Source organism: Plectropomus leopardus, chromosome 21, assembly GCF_026936395.1.
Source record: "Plectropomus leopardus strain MGB_pleo_1.0 chromosome 21, ASM2693639v1, whole genome shotgun sequence".
NCBI lineage: Eukaryota > Metazoa > Chordata > Actinopteri > Perciformes > Serranidae > Plectropomus > Plectropomus leopardus.
In genome coordinates, this window is record NC_142196.1 from 2,827,234 (window position 1) to 2,848,833 (window position 21,600).

The following is a 21,600-nucleotide window of genomic DNA, read 5'->3' on the forward strand; positions in this document are numbered from 1 at the left end:
TATTTTTGGTGTAACTTTTTAATCATTTTTGGACCATTTCTTGTGAAGCTCCCCATCGACTTCCTCCTATGTTGTTGGAAGAAATCAAGCCACCTTGTTCAGGTTTCAGAGGATTAAACTGGAACATGTCATGTATTCATAAATATATATTTTAGAAGTAATATGAATGTAACTTGATAAATGTATAGTTTGTAATTATCGTGAATAGCAACAGTGTTTGTTTACAGCAGTGCAAGAGTTGCTCTAGTGGGGCGGGACGTGGCAGGTCTCTCGGCCAATCAGTATCGAGCTTTTCCCCAGCAAACGATGGAGAGGCGGGACTTAAGGCTTAATTGGCCAATTGGCGTCTACCTTCCTCGGCGCTGGGAGAAGTTAGCAATCGACTGCCAGTCTGGTCCGTAGCCACGATGGATGCAATACCATGCCTTCTGTTCGTCCTCCTGTTCGGGACAAGGGTACAAGAAAATACCGGTAAGTGCCCTTAATTGGGCAACACAGAGTTGTGTTTTGTATTTGTCTTTTGTTTCTCGAAAGTTACACTCTCGGGTCCGAGCAATTCCGCTAGAAACGCTCTTTGTTCAAGAAGCCTGAAGAAGCAGAGTGTGTCTAACTAAGATGGCGCAGGGTCGGCGGCCAGCCTGCTGCTGCCTGTCTGAGGAATGTTTATTGTCTGGGAAAAAAAGGAGCACGGAGCTAAAAGTCACATTGGGTTTGAAAGGGCCGACGGCGGTAGCTCAGGATCAAAGCTGGCCTCTTTTCGGCTCGGTTTTGGACACAGCTTTTGGGTTCTGCTTTGCCAATAAAGAGCAGTGGAGTCCGTCCGGAGGAACAGTCCTCAGTTTCGCAAAAACAAAGTTGGCAGCATCACTAAGTGGATGTTTGCTTTTTGTCAAGCTCTGGTTGTTCATTTACTTCGTGGCTGGGGAATGTTCCCCTAGCAGATTTTTGGAAGCACATAGTTGGACTGCAGAAGTTTGTGTTGCCTTTCGGACTGAACGCCTCTGTCTCGTTCAGGTTACCGTTATCTCAACAGTGTTTCACCTCATGTTTGCAACTCACCTCTGATGCTGTTTTCTAATATCGAGTCTTACCACAGTGACGTCTCGCGCTGCGGTGTTTGTGTACATGTTTGGACTGTTTCCTGATTATGTTCTCGAGCTTACATTTGTTGTCGAGTCTGCTAACGTTAAGTGTCGTTTCTGTCCCGTCTACCCTCTTCTTAATTAACTGTTAGGGATGCTTACTTGTGGTTAAACTTCCTGTTCAATAGTTTTCTGACAGTTACTTCTTTGCACCATCACGTTAGCTCGCTAGCTTTAAGCAGCGTCGGACTTAAACAGAGTTTCGACAGTTTCGCCAGCGACGGTTTCGTGTTTGAAAAATGATCGTTTCTTCTCGTTAAATTGATAGTTTCGGTCCTTGAAATTCCAACATGTGGCACAGATGGATTCTGACCCGGAGTCACCGCTGTTAAACAGCCTGCCGTCAAAACATAAGCAACAATTTCTCCAGCACTTCTCCATCCTCCAACAGTGGCTGCGCCAACCTCAATTCAAGAATGTGCAAATTTAACGCTGCTTTGTATGATCGGAAGTCTTTCAACGATTTGTTTGACTTTTCTGGTGCATTCGGCTTACATATTTTAATCGGCACATTATTTCACTGAAAAACTTGACTCTGGAAATAGCTTTGCAGTGATAGTGACACAACGTGTGATTGCAGGGGAAGCGGACTGCAGCTGAATCGTTTAGAGGAAACCTGCTTGGCTTCTTTCATTCATGCCGAATAGACGAGAGTCTTCTCGGTGAAAATCTTGTGTAATGGGGTGTTTGTGTTTACCGATAAGCAGTATTGAATTACCCCGCAAGACGTGTGGATTGGATTCAGCATTTATAGCTACTCATTGGAGAATGGCACTGATAAAGCAGTCACATCCACTGCTACCATTCATGCTATTTTCATTTTGCAACAGTGACTGTGTGCATGATTCTTTGTTTCATTTGGTCATCATATTGCAAAAAATAATAAGGCTTTTTTCATCGGTGCAGCCGATAGGGTTTTTTTTTCCCTTATTGACTCACAGACTCACGCGTTTCCTTTGTGTGACATTCCTTTGTGTGTAACAGAGAGAGAGAGGGAGGGAGAGAGAGATATTCTGAGTGTAGGATCATGCTTTCAAACGGCATACATAAAGATCTCATCAGAAACTCCCCATGCCAAAAGCAGGGTCGTGTCCTCATATACCCCATCGCTGCCTCAGATGCATGCTGCTTATTAAATTGATATGTTGGCTCAAGGACACACAAGAAGGGAGGGAATTCCGCTTCCTTTGTCCAGCAATGGGATTGTCATGGCGTGGATCCATGGCCAGAGCTTCATCATTTACATCAGAAAAGAATCTAATATTTTAGATGCAGATAATCTGAGAAAAAAAGGGATCAGTGCAGCAGCGCACATTTCAGAAGCGAGTGGCATGGAATCCAGGCTGTATTTTAAATTTATAAGCATTCAAAAAAGATTTAATTAAAAGACCTGGTTTACTTAAACATCACTGTTCGGTGTTCAGCACCACACCCCTGCAGCTCACACACACTTGCTTCAGCAGCAGCATTCACACACACAAAAGCATCCGCACACATCCGAGCGCTGGCAGCGGGCTAAATTGGGTGGTGTCACTATTACTCTCCTCATCCTCCCTGGCTCAGTCATCCTCCCACCTAATAGGCTCCGTCCTCGTGCTCTGTCACTAGTTTCTCCCCCTCTCTCCCCCCACCCCCCCACCCTCCAGTTTCATTTGTCTGCTCTGAGTCTTGTGCTTCTCCCCTGCCCCCTCTAGGCATGGTAAGTAAACGGGCCACATTTAGCTGGAGTGGCTGGTATAAAGGATGAGTGTTGTGTCAGCACTCTGAGCCTAATGCAAACAGTCAAGGGTAGGGCTGCAATGGTTCGGGTATGTGTGCCAAACAGTCATGGTACGGGTGTCACAGCTTGGCGCACATAGAATATACAAAATGTGGATTAATGCAATAAATGTGGAACCAAAGTTCACATGCACAACAGGAGCTAAAGCAACATGTTAGCAACATGTGGTGAAGTTAGCACAACAAGCTGATTGGCATGCAATTAAGTTACTTTATGACCAGTGCAAATGAAACAGTGGATCTTTAAGACTTGCCCAACTCTGCCTTACTCTGCCTCTCACTGGCTTACCCTAATCCTCAGGATTCAACCCATTTGGTCTAATAACATTTGGAAAGTCTAGAAGAGCTGCGAGATTAAACAGTTTCATACCTGTTTAAGTTAGCGGCGTGATAAGGTTGAAGGGCCCTTTTTTACAAAGTGAACAAGGACATAACATTGAAGTATTTTTCTTATTTTGCCCGATGAATGAATAATAACATACACTGAAAAGCATTGTATTTCATGTCTCCATCTGCTGGTTGGCTATCACGATAAGAGTATGCAGAATATAATGTTAATTCCACAGCAGAGGAGACTTGGAGGATGATCACTAAAAGCAGGTGGAGAAAAAAGTGAAAATGTCTATCGGTATTTGTTATCAGCCAAATAAGTTGTTATAAACCTGCACCAGCATGGCACATATTGGCACTATCAAAGAACATGGTTGCTTTGTTTCACAATCAGAAGCACGAGTGGACGCCGTCCCTTTATTTCTAGCACAGTTTGCTGTAACCCTCCCACATCCAACTCCAGTTGCTTTGCATATGTGTCATACCCCAAACCCTCTCTCAGGGTCAAAGACCATGTCCTAGCCTCCAAGTTTTGTTCTTTATTATTCTATTATTTTGGGTTTTTTTTTTTAATGTCATTGCAGAAGAGATAGTTTTAAGTTTTCTAGTTTTCTGTCACCTGTTGCTTTTTGGAAAAGTGTTTGTTCAGTTCAAATGGTGTACTTAAGAAGTGTATGAAATGTTCCTTATTCATATAATGAAAGTAGAGGGCAAATGTTGCCTCAGTCCCCAGCAAGAGGATTTTTTTTCTTTGGCATTTGTATCACTATCTGTTCACAATAGTTTTAAAGAAACGGATCCTTATGCATCCTGCTGTCCTGAACTTGCACTGAACTGTGACTTCTGTGTACCATTACACCCCAAATCAAGCGGACTCCAAATTGGTCCTGACTGTCCCAGACAACAGAAGACGTGGGGGATTGCTACAGGGTGTTAGAGTTCTCAGCTCCTCTTGCTCTGGGGTCGTGAAATTTCTGAACTAACTTTTGCAAGGAGTTATTTCCTACAGTGTGTCCCACTTTGAAGCTTAAGTATACAATGTGTACCAAGAAAGACATAATAGTTGGGCAGTTTGAATGCAAGAAACAAAAAAGAAATGAAACAAGGCATGTGCCGAAACTGCGTTACTTGAAACATTTCTAATGTCACCATTTCCCAAAAAGCTAGTCCAAAGCTGTTTCAAGAGACTTTATTTGCTTTTTAACACTTAGCAGCTCCTGTGCTTTTACTGTGTTTTTACATGTTAAGTTCTTGTTGTTGAAACCTGGCTGAGCCTCATTCCCTGTTTTTGGATATGCCACTTGAATTGTTGTGACCCTTTTGAGACATCAGTAGAATTCAGTAGAATTTGAGAATTTTTTTCATAACTGGGATGCAGAAGACTTGAAGTGTTTACCATAGAACTGAAACGATTAGGTGGTTAATCAATTAAAATAACCCGAAAACTAATTTGATAACCAGTTTTCAAATTTTCAGTTTCTCAGATGTGACAATGTACTGTTTTTTTGAGCCTTGCCTAATAGTAAACCAAGTGTCTGAGATTTGGTCTTTGGCTGAGACTAATTGAAAATGTCATCCTGGAGTCTTGCCTAAATCTCAATCAGTGTATCTGCTGTCACATTGATTTCATATTTTTGGAGCTGGGCTGTTCATTAAGAGTGGTACTGAAGTATATGTGCTGTTCGGCACTTCATTGCATCACACTCTTGAAGTGCAGAGCGTACTCTGGGCAAAGACAGAGCAGCAAAATGTCAGGTGCAGTTAAAGTGAAACTTTGTAAATTGTGCTGGGCTTTAAAGATTGTACCCCCTTGCCTCCATCAATGTCCATATTCACCCCGCAGCTCAAACTCCACAAACTGCTGTTGAGGAAAACAGACTATATGAAGAGTTCTGCCTGCACCATGTGGATGGTCCCACAAAACACTTAAATTTATTGAGGGGTCACAGAAATATAAAAAAAAACAAACAAGAAGTTTGCTGACACTGGGGAAAAAAATACTAGTTTTACCAAGAATAAAACAGAAGCACTAATGTACATATACATGTATATGCAACAACTCCACAACCAAAAACCCTGCATTTTTAATCTGACATGTCATACATTCTTATTTTTGTCATTTTCCACAGGCAGCTGGGGATCACGGTCAGTCATTGCTAGTTTGAAATTTAAAATGAAAGCAGTAAAATTCAATGAATGCTCAGGGGATGTTACTGTACAATGACATTGCAGAGAATAGAAACAGATTGTTGCAGATAAAAGTGGTCTATAGCCCAGTTGCAATTGAAACCAGTATGTTCACTCCTTTAGAAAAAACAGCGACTAATCAGGAGGGAATATTTTCACTAAGGCAATGGTCATGTTATTTTTCATCAAGGCTGCTGTGGGAGCTGTGCTTTTCTATAAGCTTCAACAGATATGTTGTGTTTTTTAATCTTGCTACTAATATTGTTAAAATTCCACAGAGACTGCAGAGAACTGATGGTTTACGCTTACTTTCATCTGCACCATGTTCTCCCTGCCTCCCTCCCCAGCTGCTGGGGGGCATTTTTTTGTTGGTTGTGTGTTTGTACGAAAATGCTTGTGTAGCGTTGTTTTTCTGGGTGCTGTGTGCTGCCGCTGTCAGTACTAGCAGCGGAGGAATGCCAGGCATGCGGGTGACCCTGGACACCCGTTGTCCCGGCCCAAGGAACCACGACTAATTTGAGAGGTTGTAGTCATGCCAGTGACCATTGGATTCAAAGGCACCAATGCGTTAATGAATTGCCCCCCACTCTGCTCTCCTTCATGGGGAGACCCGGGAATCACAAGCTCTGCTGCTGATCCTACAGGGGTGGGCATCTCTTGGAACCTCATGATGCTATTTGATAATTTTTTCATATCTGATAGGACTTAAAATTTAATTAAATGAATAGAAAAGGAGGCGCAATTTTCAGTCTCTTGCTCCAGTATATTGTGTCAAGCCATTCTCTGGTGTCCCTATTCCACTGAAGTACAACATGAAACATAAATTAATATAAATGGCCCGCACACTTTTTATTTTAAAAAGCATGAATTAATAATCATGCTTAATTAATTTGAAAGCACCTTGTACTCTCTGCCTCTTTGAGAATAAGGAAACGAGGGGGGAGGTGGATCACTCTGCTGTGTTATTAACTTTGTGTCTCCAGCAGTTGAGAGCAGACTCTGTGTCACCAAAGGTGCGCTTGGCCTGTGGATTTTTCCATATAGCACAGTGTTTCCCACAGAATCAGAATATATATGTATTGGTAGAGGTCATGTTTTTTTTAATCTTCTGTGTGTGTGACCCTTTTTTGTTAATCATTCTGTGCTTCATCTCTAAATTTGGATGTTTTTGTCGGTTGGTGAAGACGTCGCAAGCGAAACTCAATTATTTTATCCCTCAGGCGCTGTTAGAGTAGCATGGCGGATAACTGATCAGCTGATCCATTCAGAGCAGGATGAGAGGAGAGGCACAGTAAGAGAATGCAAACTTTCAGACCCAGCACAAGTTGTACTTTCACTGCTCCTGGTGCTCTGCTGCTCCATTAGTGACAACATGCACGCTGCTGTGCTATGAATAACAGTACAGTATATATCTTTAAGTAGTGCTGCAATATTCTTTGGGGAGGCCTGTCACAAATAAATGGATATGTGGCACTAGAAGATAGCTTTTTTTTAAAAACCGTGTGTGTGTTTGTGTCCCTTTCTTTTTAATCATTCTGTGCCCAATCTATAAATTCAAAAATTTTTGTGAGTCCGTGAACGTGACAGGCGCAACTCATCATAAGTTAGTTTTACCACTGAGAAGCAGTTTGAGTCTTGGATAATTTTTCAGTAGATCTGGTGAGCTGATTAGACTAATAAGAGAAGAAGCAGAGTGCAGAGTGAGTAAATGCAAACTTTTAGACCAAGCACAATTGAGGTTGAGTTTCACTTTCATTGCGTCTGGTGCTCTAGTTCTCCGTCACTGACAACATTAGCTCAGTGCTCTGCAAGTGTGTTGCAATGAATAACTGTATGGTATATACATTTTAATAGCACTAGAAAATCTATTTGTGATGGTGGATGTTGAATTTGGCAGCACCTGACAAATAATTGAATGTGTGAAAAACCTTGTATCCTCTCTTTGCCATATGCAATAAATGCACCATTGCTGAATTTACTTGATCTACTGTTTTACCCGTGTCAACGTGGGATTAAATCTCTTTGAATTGAACTCAGATGTGTGTGGCAGTATCAAAAAGAAGTCTGAAGACGGTTTCTTTTCTAAATAAGATTTTTGTGTCAGAAAAGGGGACTGCACCTCAGACACGATGGCTAGACCTCAGCACACCATAGAACCCCGTCCACTCTCATTTGCTGAAATATTAAAAAAAAGGAAGTTTCTGTGATTGTGTCAGAGCTGTGATTTTTCAAATTTTTGTGGCTTTACTGGCACTGTTGCACTATGTAACATGGCCTGTTAAGGATGAGTGCATTTACATGCACTGAAGCCATGTTCAGCAATTGGATTGAACCATGGGCCAATTGATTGAGCACCGTTCAGAGACAAACAACATTGTTCTGCAGGTTTGGGGACATTCAGCGTAATATGTAGTGAAACTTTTTTTCCCAGTAGCGTTGTATTTATTTTTTTTTGAGGAGTTTCGACAGGGAAAGACTCACATTGAGAACTGCGCATATAGTTAAAGGGTGCAACATTAAATTTAAAGTCCAAATATTACTTGCAAAGAAACTTCCACAGGCAAACCCTGTTTGGCAGGCAGTGAAGAAATACAAAGATGTCTGTTTTACTCCAACTTCCTTGCTTCCCTTTTAAAAACAAAATCCCTCTGACTGTGTCTCTGTGGACAGAATCCCATCAGTTGCTGATACAATGTATTTTATTTTGAAACATTTACAGGACGGGGTAGTCAGCTGTGCAGGAGCTTGCACAACTTAATAAATGAGTGGAATTTGTACTTAATTAAAATACAGCACTCTTAGCAGCAGGCAGCGACGCAGCAGCGATGTTGCAAAAACGCACTAATTTTACTGTAAGATGTTTTGTTGGGCTGCTGCATTTGAGGTTTGTTACTTTAACAAAGAGTAACTGTTTTGTTATTCCTCCTGAAAGTGACTTGAATTTTACATTGTTTTATTTTTTTTGCTGTTGGATTGCTAAATGTAGATTGCACTACATTCCTTTTACTTGAATGCAAAAAGCTCTTGCATTAATTTTATTTTGGAGACACTTTATATAAGACTGTAAAACACAGATTACGACTGGGCTGTTTTTTGCTGGGGAATAATGCCCTGCAGTGTATACTGTGTGTCATGATAGAACATGATTAAATAAGATATTGACATATAAATGACAAGTTTTAAAATGTTATTTTCCGTATTTGTTGTTATATTAATCGAGTAATAAAATAATCATTAGGTGCAGCCCTAAAATGCATTCTTTGATTTCTTCTAATAACCTTAACCATGCTAACAACTCGCTGCTGTATGGAAGAATTTTCAGTTGACTGTGGTTTACATTTTTTGTTTTCGTACCCAAGGAAAACCTTGACAGGACAGCACCAGTGTAGAGCAAAGCAAAAAAGAAAAATGTCAGTGCGTTTTTTTTATGTCCAAGTTATACGTCAAAGTCATCAAAGGCTGTCTAGATTTTTTTTTCCTTGTGAGAAAGTGGTTAGACAGACAGACTGATAAAAACATCATGGTTATGATTTTCTTTAAGCTTTAATTTAGCAACTCTAGCTGAAGGCTGTCCATTAACTTCTCTGGTGCTCTCCTCCCCTGCCTCTTCCACTGCTTGTGTTTCAGGGTTTTTCTCTGCATGTGTGTACGCCCTGCTTTAGAAGTGACGTAGTCATTTATCTAAGGCTGCCCTGTTGTTGAGCCTAGACAGTGCTGTGTTATAGGAGAGAGGAGTGTTGGTGCCTATAAATGTGCTCTGATGTGGATTTCCTCAGCTGTTAACTCATCCCTGGAAACAGTATCAGCTGATAACAATCACAGTGTCTATTTGAATGCTTGTGTTAATTGTGTAGCATTATTTATTTATGTAAATATTCATAGCCACATTATATATCAAGTATTCAAAGAATGAGATGAGAAAGCATCATGAATTGACAGCTTTTATGTTTATTAAAAGGCAATGTGTGTAATGTATTCCACTCTTTCTCTTAGAGACGTAACACAGCAACAATACTTCTTTCTTTTAAAACATCCCCATAAAAAGAAAAAGCTCTCCATGCGCACAAACATTTCAGCAATATTATAGAACCATTTTTGGTGTTCAATCTTCCAGTATTTAAGACAAGAAAATAAAACAGAGAAAAACCAGCAATGGTGAAACTCTAAAATATATCCTGGTCCTACTGATGCTTGTCACTGCTGTAAACAGTCTCCAGCTGACCACTCACATATGTGACTAACTTTTGGTCCTCAATACAAATTTAGAACTTAACCCCTTGACTGCTCTTTTTGGACTCCCTCTGCCTGAAAACTCACCTGTCAATGCACAGCGTGTCATTGCCTTTAATACCCTGCTGGTCAGGCAAATTGTCCTTTTCAAATGGAAACCCGTTTCTCCTCTGACTCACAACAGGTGGATACAGGAAACTTTGCATTGCCTGCGATTAGGGAAATTAAGCCTCAGAAGGGATCTCGGATAGAGAGTTTCTCTGTCGTCTTTGCCTGTCACAGTGAGCATAGATTGAAAAGGGGAGCCACACGTTTGTTTGTTTGTAACCCACCAACTGCAACACCAGATGACTGTTTGAGAAACAAACTGAAGACTGGGACAGAGAAAATAAACAAAGAAGAACCCTTCCTAGGGGGTGTAAAAATAATTTGTGGTTAAAATTACGTGAGTTTTAGCTTAGGCACAACACAAATAACAGCATTAAACATGTATTCTGATGTTGTACCTGAAGTTCTGCATAGATTTGTCATGTCATAACATATAATATATATAGAGAGAGTGTTTTCAGAGATGTCCATCTTTGGGTGGTACATTTTACATTAATCGGTCTCCACCCATGTGGGCGATACACAGGTATAAACTGCGCCCTCCTCTCTGTGTGCCATAATGGTGAGTGGGAGCATCCTTTCTGTGGGAGTGGATTAGGCTTGCATTCAGCAGAGCCTCATTGTAACAGTACAAACAGCCTTGCCCTGTCTAGCTGCCAGCTTTGTTAGAAGAGAAAGCAGTCTATGTGAAGGAACAGTAAAGAGAGAGGACATTTTTGGATGATGATGGCAAATACTTTGTTGGACTTCTTGGTCAAGGGCTCAGCCTTGAATTCTATCATAAATGACTGTGTGTGTGTGTGTGTGTGTGTATATGTGTGAGGGGGGCGCGCACGATGTCTGGTTTGGAGCAGCTGGCAGGGTGCTGGCTGTCTAACCTTTAGATCAAGCTGCTGCATATTTATAAGACCAGCAGTTTAGACAGATGTACTGCCTTCTCCTCCCCTCCCATTCTCAATCTGTATGGTAGGAGCAAAACGCCGTCTCCATTTTATTCCGTCTTTTGTGATAAACAGGCAGGCTGCATGGCATACACATACATGGGTTTTATAAGGATGAGTTGTAGTTGATGCAGCTGTCAGCAAATACTGCTGCAAGTGTGCTGCAAAAACAACACTGACAACTCTGTCTTTTTTGCAGCATTCGTTACCTATATTAGCTAGACAATCAGCGCAAACACACATATACACACATCAAATGGCATACTCATATCTCTTAATCAAAGTAACACTGCTGTCTGGGGTCTCTGAAACTCTCAACTTAACCATTTGAAACCTGAATAAACATCAGTTTTCTTGTGCTGCATTCAAACACCTTTCACAAGCTATTTAACTCTAAGCAAATTGGTTTGATTTCTTTTGAAAATGAGAAAAAAGGTAATGAGCACCTTGGCAAGAAATGTCCTGAATATGCCTGGAGAAACAAGGACCTAAAAATAGTTCTTTATCAAAATTTTTTTTAAAAAAAGAAAGAAAGAAAATTGAACCCAGAAAATTATATTATTATTTCTATTTCCTTCAGTGTCAAGGACAGTGTGTTGTATCTGTTGCAGTGTGCGCCACAGTTTGGTTTACACCACGTCGCTGAGCTTTGGCCCCAGCTTCGACGTGCCAGGACAAACAATTCAGCAGGCCAGATAGCAGCCTTTCTGGTCTGCTCTGTGTTTGTGTGAGGGGGATGTTCATCCAGGTCCGGGGCAGTGAGCCCCTTCACCCAACACACACACATACAGAGAGCGCATCTGGTATGGACAAAGGACTGGCCATAATGGAGGTGGGAGGCGGTAGGGTGGATGGAGCGGATGGGGCCATGACCTATGGAAATGAGCTGAGAGGTCCCACTGAATAAGGGAGACTCGGCTCACATAAAGAGATCTAAGGAACAGAGCGGGGGCAGGGCGACATGTGGATGGTAACATAGGGTTGGGGATGTACGTGTTGGTATATATAGATATATATATTCCATTCGACGTTGACCGTTAACAAAAATTGAAAATCCCCCAAAAATAACAGTAGGTGCATCAGCTGGAAGTGGGTCTGTATCAGGAGAGCAGATTTGGAATGGACTACTATCCTTTGCAAAATATCACTTACACCACCACCCAGTGCAGGACAATGCAGTAAAGCCAGCAGCCACCTCCAAAAACACAGTCAAAATACAGCCCAAGTTGTTTTGCACTACCATTACATATGGTACCAGCATATAAAAACTGACTTCAAAATAAAAGCATCCTTCTGATGAATATAATAGGCATTTTAACATTAATTTGATAAGTCAGTCAGTCTGTCAAGCATAAGTCAATAAATGAAAACACAAATGATAAATAAAATAAATCATAACTAAATAAATGCTGCCTGCAAACTGAATTTTCATATGAAAATTGAATTGTGTAAATAATTGAATTGTGTAAAAATAAGCCAACCTTAATTATAAAGAATCTTTCCAAAGACCAATCTGACAGTACACCACATCAGGGTGCCACTCAGTTTGTTTAGGTGCACAGTTAAGTGGAGCTACGGTAGCTTGATTAGTCCTTTACACTGGACTGCTGTTTTTCCCAGTATACAAGCACAAGGGGAGAATCCATTTATTGGCGGAGGTATGTCCGACTCTGCCACTGTAGGTAGTAATATGCCCCCCTTGTGCTAGTTGCTGTTGGACCTTTTTTCAGTTGATTTATTACATCACATAACAAACATATTAGCAACCAGCAAATGGGTTGCATGTCCAGCAGTGACAACATGGACAACTTTTTGGTACTGTATGTTACATAGTACTTTTATAGTGTGTATGTGAACACACTGAGTGAGAAATAAATTTCACTTCAACCTGTTAGTAGACCACCTCAAAGTGTCCCTCAAACGGGACATTCTGATGTGGAATTTCAAAATAAAAGCCATCCAAACTGTCATATTTGAGCTCTGTTCCCTCTTTATTCAGATTAAAAATGTCCATACTGGCATGACTATTCTCATCCAAGGGCAGTAATTTTATGGTAGAGAAAATATTAAAATACTAAGACACACTTCATATATACTGTGGCATAGTCCAGTAATATCAAGATACTATTCATAAGCCTTATATTATACATAACAGTAATGGAAAAAAACACATTAATTGCACATGGCTGAGTTGGTTACCACAATAAACTCTGTTTTGTGTTGGTTTTGCTCATTAGTTTCAGTGACACAACTTAACAGAGTATGGCTTCCACCACAATAAATTTGAATGGTAACCTCTATTGCAGGATTAACACTATTAAGTATAGCACTGAATTAATGATGTACTAGTTAAGACGCTTTGTAGCTTTATCAGTGTAGCTTTGTCCTAGTTGTGCTGTTCACCCTGCATCCATGAGACGCAGGAGCAGATGATGGAAGTACTGCCGCTGGTTCAAAGACAAACGGTTGAACCTGTGTGTCTTGTTTTTCATAAGAAATATTTTCTCCTGCTGAAGCTGCACTGCAGAAACCCCCCTCACACCTTCCCTGGCACTTTCAGGATGTACATCACTTATTTTTGTAAAAAATAATAAAATACATACCAGCGTACTTTGTTTTTAGAACCGCACAAACCTTAAAAAAAAAACAAAAAAAAAAACAAGAAAGGTGAGCCAATGAGTTGCAATGAAAGCAAGTCTCCACATTGTCATAATAAAAGTTAAAATAAAGAAAAAAACAACAACAAAGGGGTTCCAAGCGTAATGCCATCCAGGAGAGCCAATCTCTTTGCAGAGATGTGGTTACCATGGTGATAAAAGTAATTAATTCAGCACACGACTGGGGTAGAGCGAGGTGTGATGTGTTCATGTGACTGCACATTCACCAAGGTGTTGCTTGTAGCACATATAAAACATAATAGCATGCCTTAGGTGAATGGAATTGCTGTGGGTTGTAGGCAGAGTGTTCCTGGAAGATGAGGTGCTGCACGCTCTTTTTTTTTTTTTCTTTCGCTAAAGACATCATTATGTTTCCGTCCTTAGGGTCGTCATCAAAGATAGCAATAACTGACAAGGAATATAACGCATCAGAGCTAAGTGTCCCATAGTCTTTTCTTTCCTTTTAGAGGGATCTGGGAAAAACAGCCATTTCTTGGCCATGAAAACATGTAACCAGGTTTATAAGACGGCATATTTGTTAGGCTTTTTAAATGTTAAAATGCTGTTTCCATGGAAAAACTATTTTTGTTCAAGCTATTATTTGTTTTTGTAGAGACAAAAAGTTCCATTTTGTGAGGAGAGTTTTTGTCTGGAAGCGGGGCAGAAACAGACAAAAAGATGGTTTTGCAAATGTAACCTTTTTAATGTGGATGTACTTGGTCAGCTGTCTTTTTGTTTGAGTATGTGCATGACAAAGACTTTAAACAGAGAATTTAACGCCTTGACAGCTGAGCTGCAGAACGAAAGAAAGATCAATCCAAAAATCAAAACTGAAAAAAATTGTGTCCAACTAGGGTTAAAAACCAAATAGCCTCTTGAAGTTCAAATAAATATCTACTGCTTGATATATAAATATTAATCAAATCTAGAAACATTTCAACTGAAAGGAAATACTTGATGCAGAGGGTCAAGAACCCCACAGAATACCTTAAAGCAACATTATGCTAGAATTGATATTTCAGTTTGGCATCCCCACAGTTTCAGAGTGATACACCACAGTTGTAAACACAAATTGCGCCTGTAGGGGCGGGGGCGGGGGCGGGGTCTCATGTAGTAGCACTCCTCCATTGGCACTTTTAGCCGTGCCAAGTCACACCATGCCCCACCAAGTGGCAATTCAGTGGTCAGTATAACCCTTTGAAACGTTTTTACGATGAGAGGACAATGAGCAAATTACCATTACCCCCCAAAATAGCAAGAAGAAATGAGGAAATTATTAAAAATAAAAAAATAAAAAACATAGATCAGAAAATTCTGTGACAATAAGCACAAGAAAAAGTAAAAACAAAAACACAAGAAAATGACTAAAAAGTGTTGGAAATTGAGTATTATTAAATTAAGTATTAAAATGTTTACATATGTATACATGTATACTTCCTGTAAGATGATTTTCAATATATGATTATAATAATTATACATATGTAAATATTGATTTCTTTTTTCTTTTTTTTTAAGTTTTGCCCTGTTTTTAAAAAAAGTATTTTTCAGGTAGTTTTCTTGTTACCTTATGTTACAAATGTCTTGTTGCCAATGCCCAGTTACCCATTGGCTTTTCTCCTTGTTTACAAGGAAATGAAACCAGTTTTCTCCGGTTTCAAAGTGTTGCATAGCTCATGAAAGGGCGTCTGAAGGTAGCTGATATAGATCCAGGTTTCAAACATGCAGCGCCCCAGATGGACCATCATTCGAAGACAGGCCAAAAGCATGCTCGACCGCCTCCGAGTAGGTTGCAGTTAAGTCTCAACAACTGCAGCAAAACCCTATCACCCACCCATCTCCCCTCATGTCCCCATCAAGCAAGCGTGTGCTGCGAGACTAAACTGATGTGCTGTGATCGACTTCTAGGAGCTACATCAGGGTATTGCCCTGGCAGCACTGTATGGCTCCAGGCTGGGCAGCGGCACACTCTGCTGTCTCACCGTCTCCCCTCATAGCTCCAGTATGTTCTGTTTTTATCTGTTTAACTGATAGATATCTTTCTTAATGTTAGTTAACGGTTAAACAGTTTATCATTAACATCCCCATTATAGACACAGTAAGAAACTTCAGAAAGAGCTCAGTCTACCAGTCTAAGTTGTATAAACCTGATAAAATGATTCTGTGAAGAGTACTCTTCATGTTTATAAGAGGTAAGTTGCCTCACTGCTGTTTTATTGACGTGTGCAGAGAAGTTTCTGTGAAGTTCTCAGTGTCTTATCTGCCTCCGTTTATAATTAAAAAAACTGTCAGTTTGGGCTGTTTGTCCTGGTTGGACAGGCTTACTTGACAGCAGCTTCATCTGCAGGGGAGATGTGTTCCTCAAAGATTTGTCAAGTTCACAGGCTTCCTGTGATGTGAGCTAGGTGACAGTTCGGTTGGGACTGTTGTTTAATTCAGGACGGGCATTTGAAATGTGCAACAGCGCTGCTCCTCCAGATCCCAGGGAAAGCAAAGGACTGACAGTTTTGATTCTCATTCAAAGTGCCTCATGTCAAACCTGAGATCTATTATTTGTGGAGCTGGAAGAAAGGACTTTGTTCCAGACTATCAAAGATACCTCGCCAACCTCCAGGGAGGATGTTTTTCTAAGTACTTGAAAATGTACAATATTTGCTTTATTGAAATTCTATTAGCTTCATCCAGACAGGTTTTAGACTGGTTACACTGTGAAGTGGACCTTTGTTTACATGACATTAACTCCCTCTATACCAGAAGAATACAGACTTATAATGCAGTGAATGCGACACAACAGTAAGGGAGTATACAACTATTTTAATATCTTATTTCCATAATAAGGGGATTACACTTGAGCCTAAATTGCCCATAGCTAACTCCATATATGCTTTGTAGCATCTTTTGTAGTCTTTGTGACCTTAATTGTAGACCGAACCACAGTGATGTTGCGCTAACAACATCAATAACTGCTGGGTAGACAACTGGCAATTGATATCGGTTCCACAGACAGGTGAAACCTGCAATCTTCTCATTTCTGTTGTCATTTTTAGTAACAACTGTAATATTTTAAGATCAATTAAACACGGTGTTCCAACCCATCTGATGTTTCTGCAGTGCTTATTTTAGTGTGTTTGTTGCTTTGCTTTCATCTCTACACTTATTTTTTTCCCAAGAAGTACTTGTGCTCCCAATTAAAAAAAAAAAAAAAAGAAAATTAGGAGCACACAAAGAAAATAAGGAGCACACTGTCTGTTCCAACACAGATCTCATCAAACCAATTATTGCATACATATTTATACTATGCATACATGTTAAGTTCCTTGTCCTTGTGTATTCTATTGGTTCTGCAATGCAGTTTTGTGAGTGAGATGGCTGGTAGATGAAAAAAAAAATAAATTTCAAAATTGACATGTTTCCGTCAGGCATATTTCATATTCACATTATCAATCTGTGCATTTTGAGGGGCAATGGAAACCCGCATACAGACGCATTGTTTATGTCTAGGGCTTTTATTTTGAAAGTTAATGTGTTGCAGAGACTTCTGTCCATGTCTACACTCACAACTGACAAATAAAACTATATTAGGATCACTTATATGCAAAATACATCCTTTTATTTTGAAAGGGCCCCACCCCACTAACTGATAAACAGTTCTTCAGATCCTTCCAGTTTTCCCCACAGCAGAAAATAACTCAGTGTTGACACACTTTGGCTTCAGTGGGGAGACATCAGAGCCTTTTAACAATCACTGGGTCATCTCTATAATTACCAGCAGCAGGCTGACAGCAGCCCGTGTGTACAGTAAAGCTGACAAGACATAAACACGGCATACCTTCTAATTATGTGTCACACAAGGTGCCAGTAATTGGGCATCAGTCAACTGCCCGCAACATGCTCCAGTTTACCACCCAGGTGATGTGTTGTGCTTTGTACCATCTGTGTTTGATCCTCCTAATAAATGAGTCACACTTGGTGTTAGGTAAATACAGGTTACAGACCCGGGCTGGCTTATCAGTGACGAATAAACCTGAAATCTGAAAGGCAAGTTCATAGCCCTTTAGGACCCATTCAAAGTCCCTTCTTTATGTCTTCTTTGCATACAGTGGCGTTATGCCACTTCAGTGCATGATTTTAGACAGCATCCAGCCTCACGGAACCAAAAGAGGCATTATGGGTGTGATGTTTAACACAGCAGCATCAGACTCTAGTGGTACATAACATGCATACTGGCAGTGGTTCATTAACTAAAGGATAACATGGCAATAACAAGCATTTACCTTCTCTGTTATACATGTCAGGATTTCCCACACATTCATTTATTTGTGGCGGCTTGCCACAACAAAATAACCTCCCACAACAACATTCTGCTGGGTCTAAAACTTTACTTTTACTTACAAACATCTGCTAACAGCTGATGTGACAAGTGCAAAGCCTGGCTTGACGCAGCATAGCAAAACCAACAGCTGAGCTTCTGGTTAAGATGTTTCAGGAGATTCAGCTGCAAAACTATCATTCAAGTTGAACTCCCACACCTTCCAGCATTCACTCTGCTGAGACTCCACTTCAGACATGCATATACTTTGTGGCTGGCAGCAAAATAGGAGGCTCTCAGAGTACACTTCCAGCTTCAGTAGGCTGCTCGTAGAGCCCACACACTCAGTGGAGTGTGAAAGCTCCACTCTGTTTCATTGACAGCCCAATTCACAAGATTAGTCACCACAAACACGGAAGTACAAGTCTGCCATTTTAATAGTAAACTGATTAATCTTTCTTTAACAGCAGCTTGAATATCCCACCACAAGTAGGGATGGGAATTGATAAGATGTTATTGATACCAGTGTCATTACTGATTCTGCTTATTGGTCCAATACTTTATCGATTTCCTTAATGACTCCTGATCAATTATCTTTGTAGCAAAGAATGGGCCTGCACAGGTTTTCAGCATCAATTAAACTGTTTATTATCCCTGAGTCTGAACACAGTGTGCAAACCATTTGAATGACTGAAATGGGAATTCTAGTCAAAGAAAAGAGATCTGGTAAACCTGCCTGCATGCCGCTTATGTTTACATAACGTTGGATATTTTGGTAATTGGCGTTGCACTTGTGTGCAGAGTGTCAGATACATTCCTGGAATGAAAGCCCTTATGCAATTAAATACGTTTTAGCATATTGCTGGTTACCACCTTCATTTTAAATGATAGTTTTACAGACGTTACAATATTTCTTTGTTGAATCAAGCCGTGCTTCACTCAACAAAACTGCTCCGTGCTGAAAGTTTTCAGCAGCATAGGTGCAGGAGATTGACGTTATTGTTTTGCAACTGTCAGAAAAGCATGGCTGCATCTATAAAAGGAGCTCAGAGGCACTGGAACCAGTTCTTGATTCCCATCTCTAACCTCAGGGTAGTTAAAATTACTTTAAATCATAACCATATTTTGTTTTTATGATTGCCAGACCCATTGATGGATTATGTAACAGGCTAAACAAACAAGTTTGAGGACCCAAAAGTCTATTGTGCTGACAGATATGGTGTGTTTGTGTTTTTTCATGAGTTAGACCAGAGAATATTGAGTAAAAACAGATTGTCAGTGCTGTTTTGCCCTCATTTTCTGTGAAGTTTGCTGGAAGTGATTTGAAATTGAGTATTAACAAGGAGAGAGCACTGCACAGGACTTCAAATGCTACATTGCTTATCAATAACTGGTTGTATGGTAATTTAGGAGCCAATCTTTTGTCCTTATGTGCTCTGATTAAAACCCTGCATGATCAGGGATGTTGTATACCACCCAAAAGTGCACTATTTATTTTTTTTATTATGTCTCTGTGTCACTGAGACCTAGAAAATTCCTTTGAATTGCCTTTGTTACTGTTGTAGATTTCCAATGAGAGCTCCAGTGCGATTGTATCCCTTCCAGAAGCTTTGCAATTCAGCACGGGACAACAGAGAATTAATAAAACTAATAAATCTGACAATGAATGTCTTCTGTGATCACGTTAGGAAAAGGTCGTAAAGGTTACTCCTTTACCCAGTAATTTTCCTTGTGCACCGCAGACACTCATTTTCTCTGATTAGTTACTCTATTCAACAGCCCGACTTCTCATTTAGATTATTTGCGTTTTAATGTTTGCGAAGAGTTCATTCTGCTGAATCCATTTAACCCTTTGAAAGCTGGATCGACATCAGTTTTCTTCTGCTGCGTTCAGACGCCTTTCACAAGCTGTTCGACCCTTAAATGACTGAAAAATTCATTTGGCGTCTTTTGAGAACATCGGGGGAAAAGGCAATGACCAACTTGGCAAGAAAATGTCCCACAAATTGCATGAAATTAGTAAAAGAAAATGATCAAAGAAATACTTTGAAAAGGGGGGGGATTATTAAAAAATATCCAGAAATGGGAAAAGGACATAATATCTCCAAACACTATATTTATAATTATAATGATTATGTATTTAAAATTATGTTACAGAAAAAGAATGTAATCAAATATACAAAGTAGTACACAGACACACAAAAATGACCATAAAATGACCATATATATATGGTCATTTTATGTTTGTTTTCTCATATTTTGTTTTTTTTTTGTTGTTGCTTATTTTCAGGTAGTGTTCTTGTAACTTTTTTAAAAATTACTTCTTGCTCATTTTTGCCTTCCAAAGTTTTTTTTAAAGAAATCTAACCAATTTGCTTGGGTTTCCAACAGGTTAATAAAATAAGCTAAATCTTTTGGCTCATATTATTTGTGTTACTTGAGTCTTATAGCTGTTTAAATGTCGGCTGTTCTATGGCAGGAATTCTGTAATATAAAAACCTTCATTGGCTGTCCCCCTGACTCACTGATTTCATAGCATGCTTTCAGATTTTATTGTGTCAGGAAGGCAAAGCGCGTACCGAAAAACATGACTGCATATGGTGATTGAATGGCCAAAATTGTGCCGAAATCTAGTGATGGCAGTGCTCTGTTTTTCTCTGCAGCACTTTATCCTCTTCTCCTCGCTGTGCTGCATACAGCCTGAGCTCTGAATGCCAGATAAATCAATTACTGCCTGGACATTTTAGAGCTGTGGTATGTGTGTGTGTATGTGCGTGCGTGCCTGCATGCACAGGTATGTATAATTTTATGGTTTTTTGTGAAGTGGTTGTGGAATTAAATTGCTATTGATTTGTACAATGCCAAGCCATTGTCTTTTGCCGTTCCTCTTTCCCTCCTGCCCTCTGCTGTGAGTCGATGTATTAGATTAAACTTTATCCTCCCTTTTCATTTGAAGCGTCCCGTGGGGCTTCCTCCACGCTGCACGGTAGCCACTTAAAACCCAGCCAAGGCAATGTATCTTTCTTTCTTTCATGTATTCTCTCCCCATGTCTTGTGTTAGAAAAATGGCTAGTTTAGCCCTTAATCCAACTGTCTAGAGTGGCATTAGGTTCACTTAGACCACTGATGACTTGCAGGCCTAATCAGATCCCCAGCACCCCCTGAAAGAGGTCCTAGCTAAGCCTCTAATGTCTTAAAATACCAAAAATTGTCCTAAAAACCCAGATGTCCCCAAGTATCTGCTAAATTCCTAGAAAATGCTTAAACCTTAGAAGTGTCCTGTAGTCCTAGAAACATCTTAAAATCCCAGAAATGTCTTAAAATGCTTCAAATGAGCTAAAATCCTAAAAATGTCCAAAAATCCTAGAAACATCCTAAAATCTGAGAAACGTACTTAAAATCCAAGAGACATTTTAAAATCCTCGAAACATGTATGGGGTTGCTGTGACTTGCCCCTGTCTCCTGTCATTATGCAAAAGTGGTGCTCCAGTGAAGTGAGTTAAGTATTGCTGATTCAGATGAAATGTAGATGTTGACTAACTGTAGGCGACCGGCCTCCCAGAGTCTGTGTGAAGCTCGTATTTGTGTCTGGGGTCGTAACATGCAGACTAATGAACTGAGATGGGTTGCAGCACACACCTGGCCTTTATACTGTGTCAATTATTTGTTGTTTGCTGGCATTTTTACTGCGGATACCTGGCCAACTGTAGATGCCATGGCGCTGCTCTCTCAAAGCACAATTTCATTATGTCTCGTTGTTTTGTTATTTCTTCTTCTCTCTCCACCTACGCATGTGGTAACCCAAAACTGAAAGAATTCACCTTTCAGAGGAGGTGCTGACTCAATATTTTGAAATTGAAAACACAGGCATTGAGCTTTTGTTGTTTTGCAGTTTGGCTATCAGCAGATGTTTGCTCGAA

The 21,600-nt window shown here is 40.1% G+C and overlaps 1 protein-coding gene across 1 annotated transcript in view; it reads left to right on the top strand.

The window, feature by feature from the left end:
- The first annotated feature begins 372 nt into the window (after positions 1-372).
- The window catches only part of tgfbr1b (transforming growth factor, beta receptor 1 b), a 79,147-nt gene continuing 57,919 nt past the window's right edge, over positions 373-21,600 (top strand). The window contains exon 1 of the mRNA XM_088072256.1: positions 373-471. Within this exon, the coding sequence (XP_087928382.1) occupies positions 408-471 (64 nt within the window). The 5' untranslated portion in view covers positions 373-407. The remainder of the gene's footprint in view (positions 472-21,600) is intronic.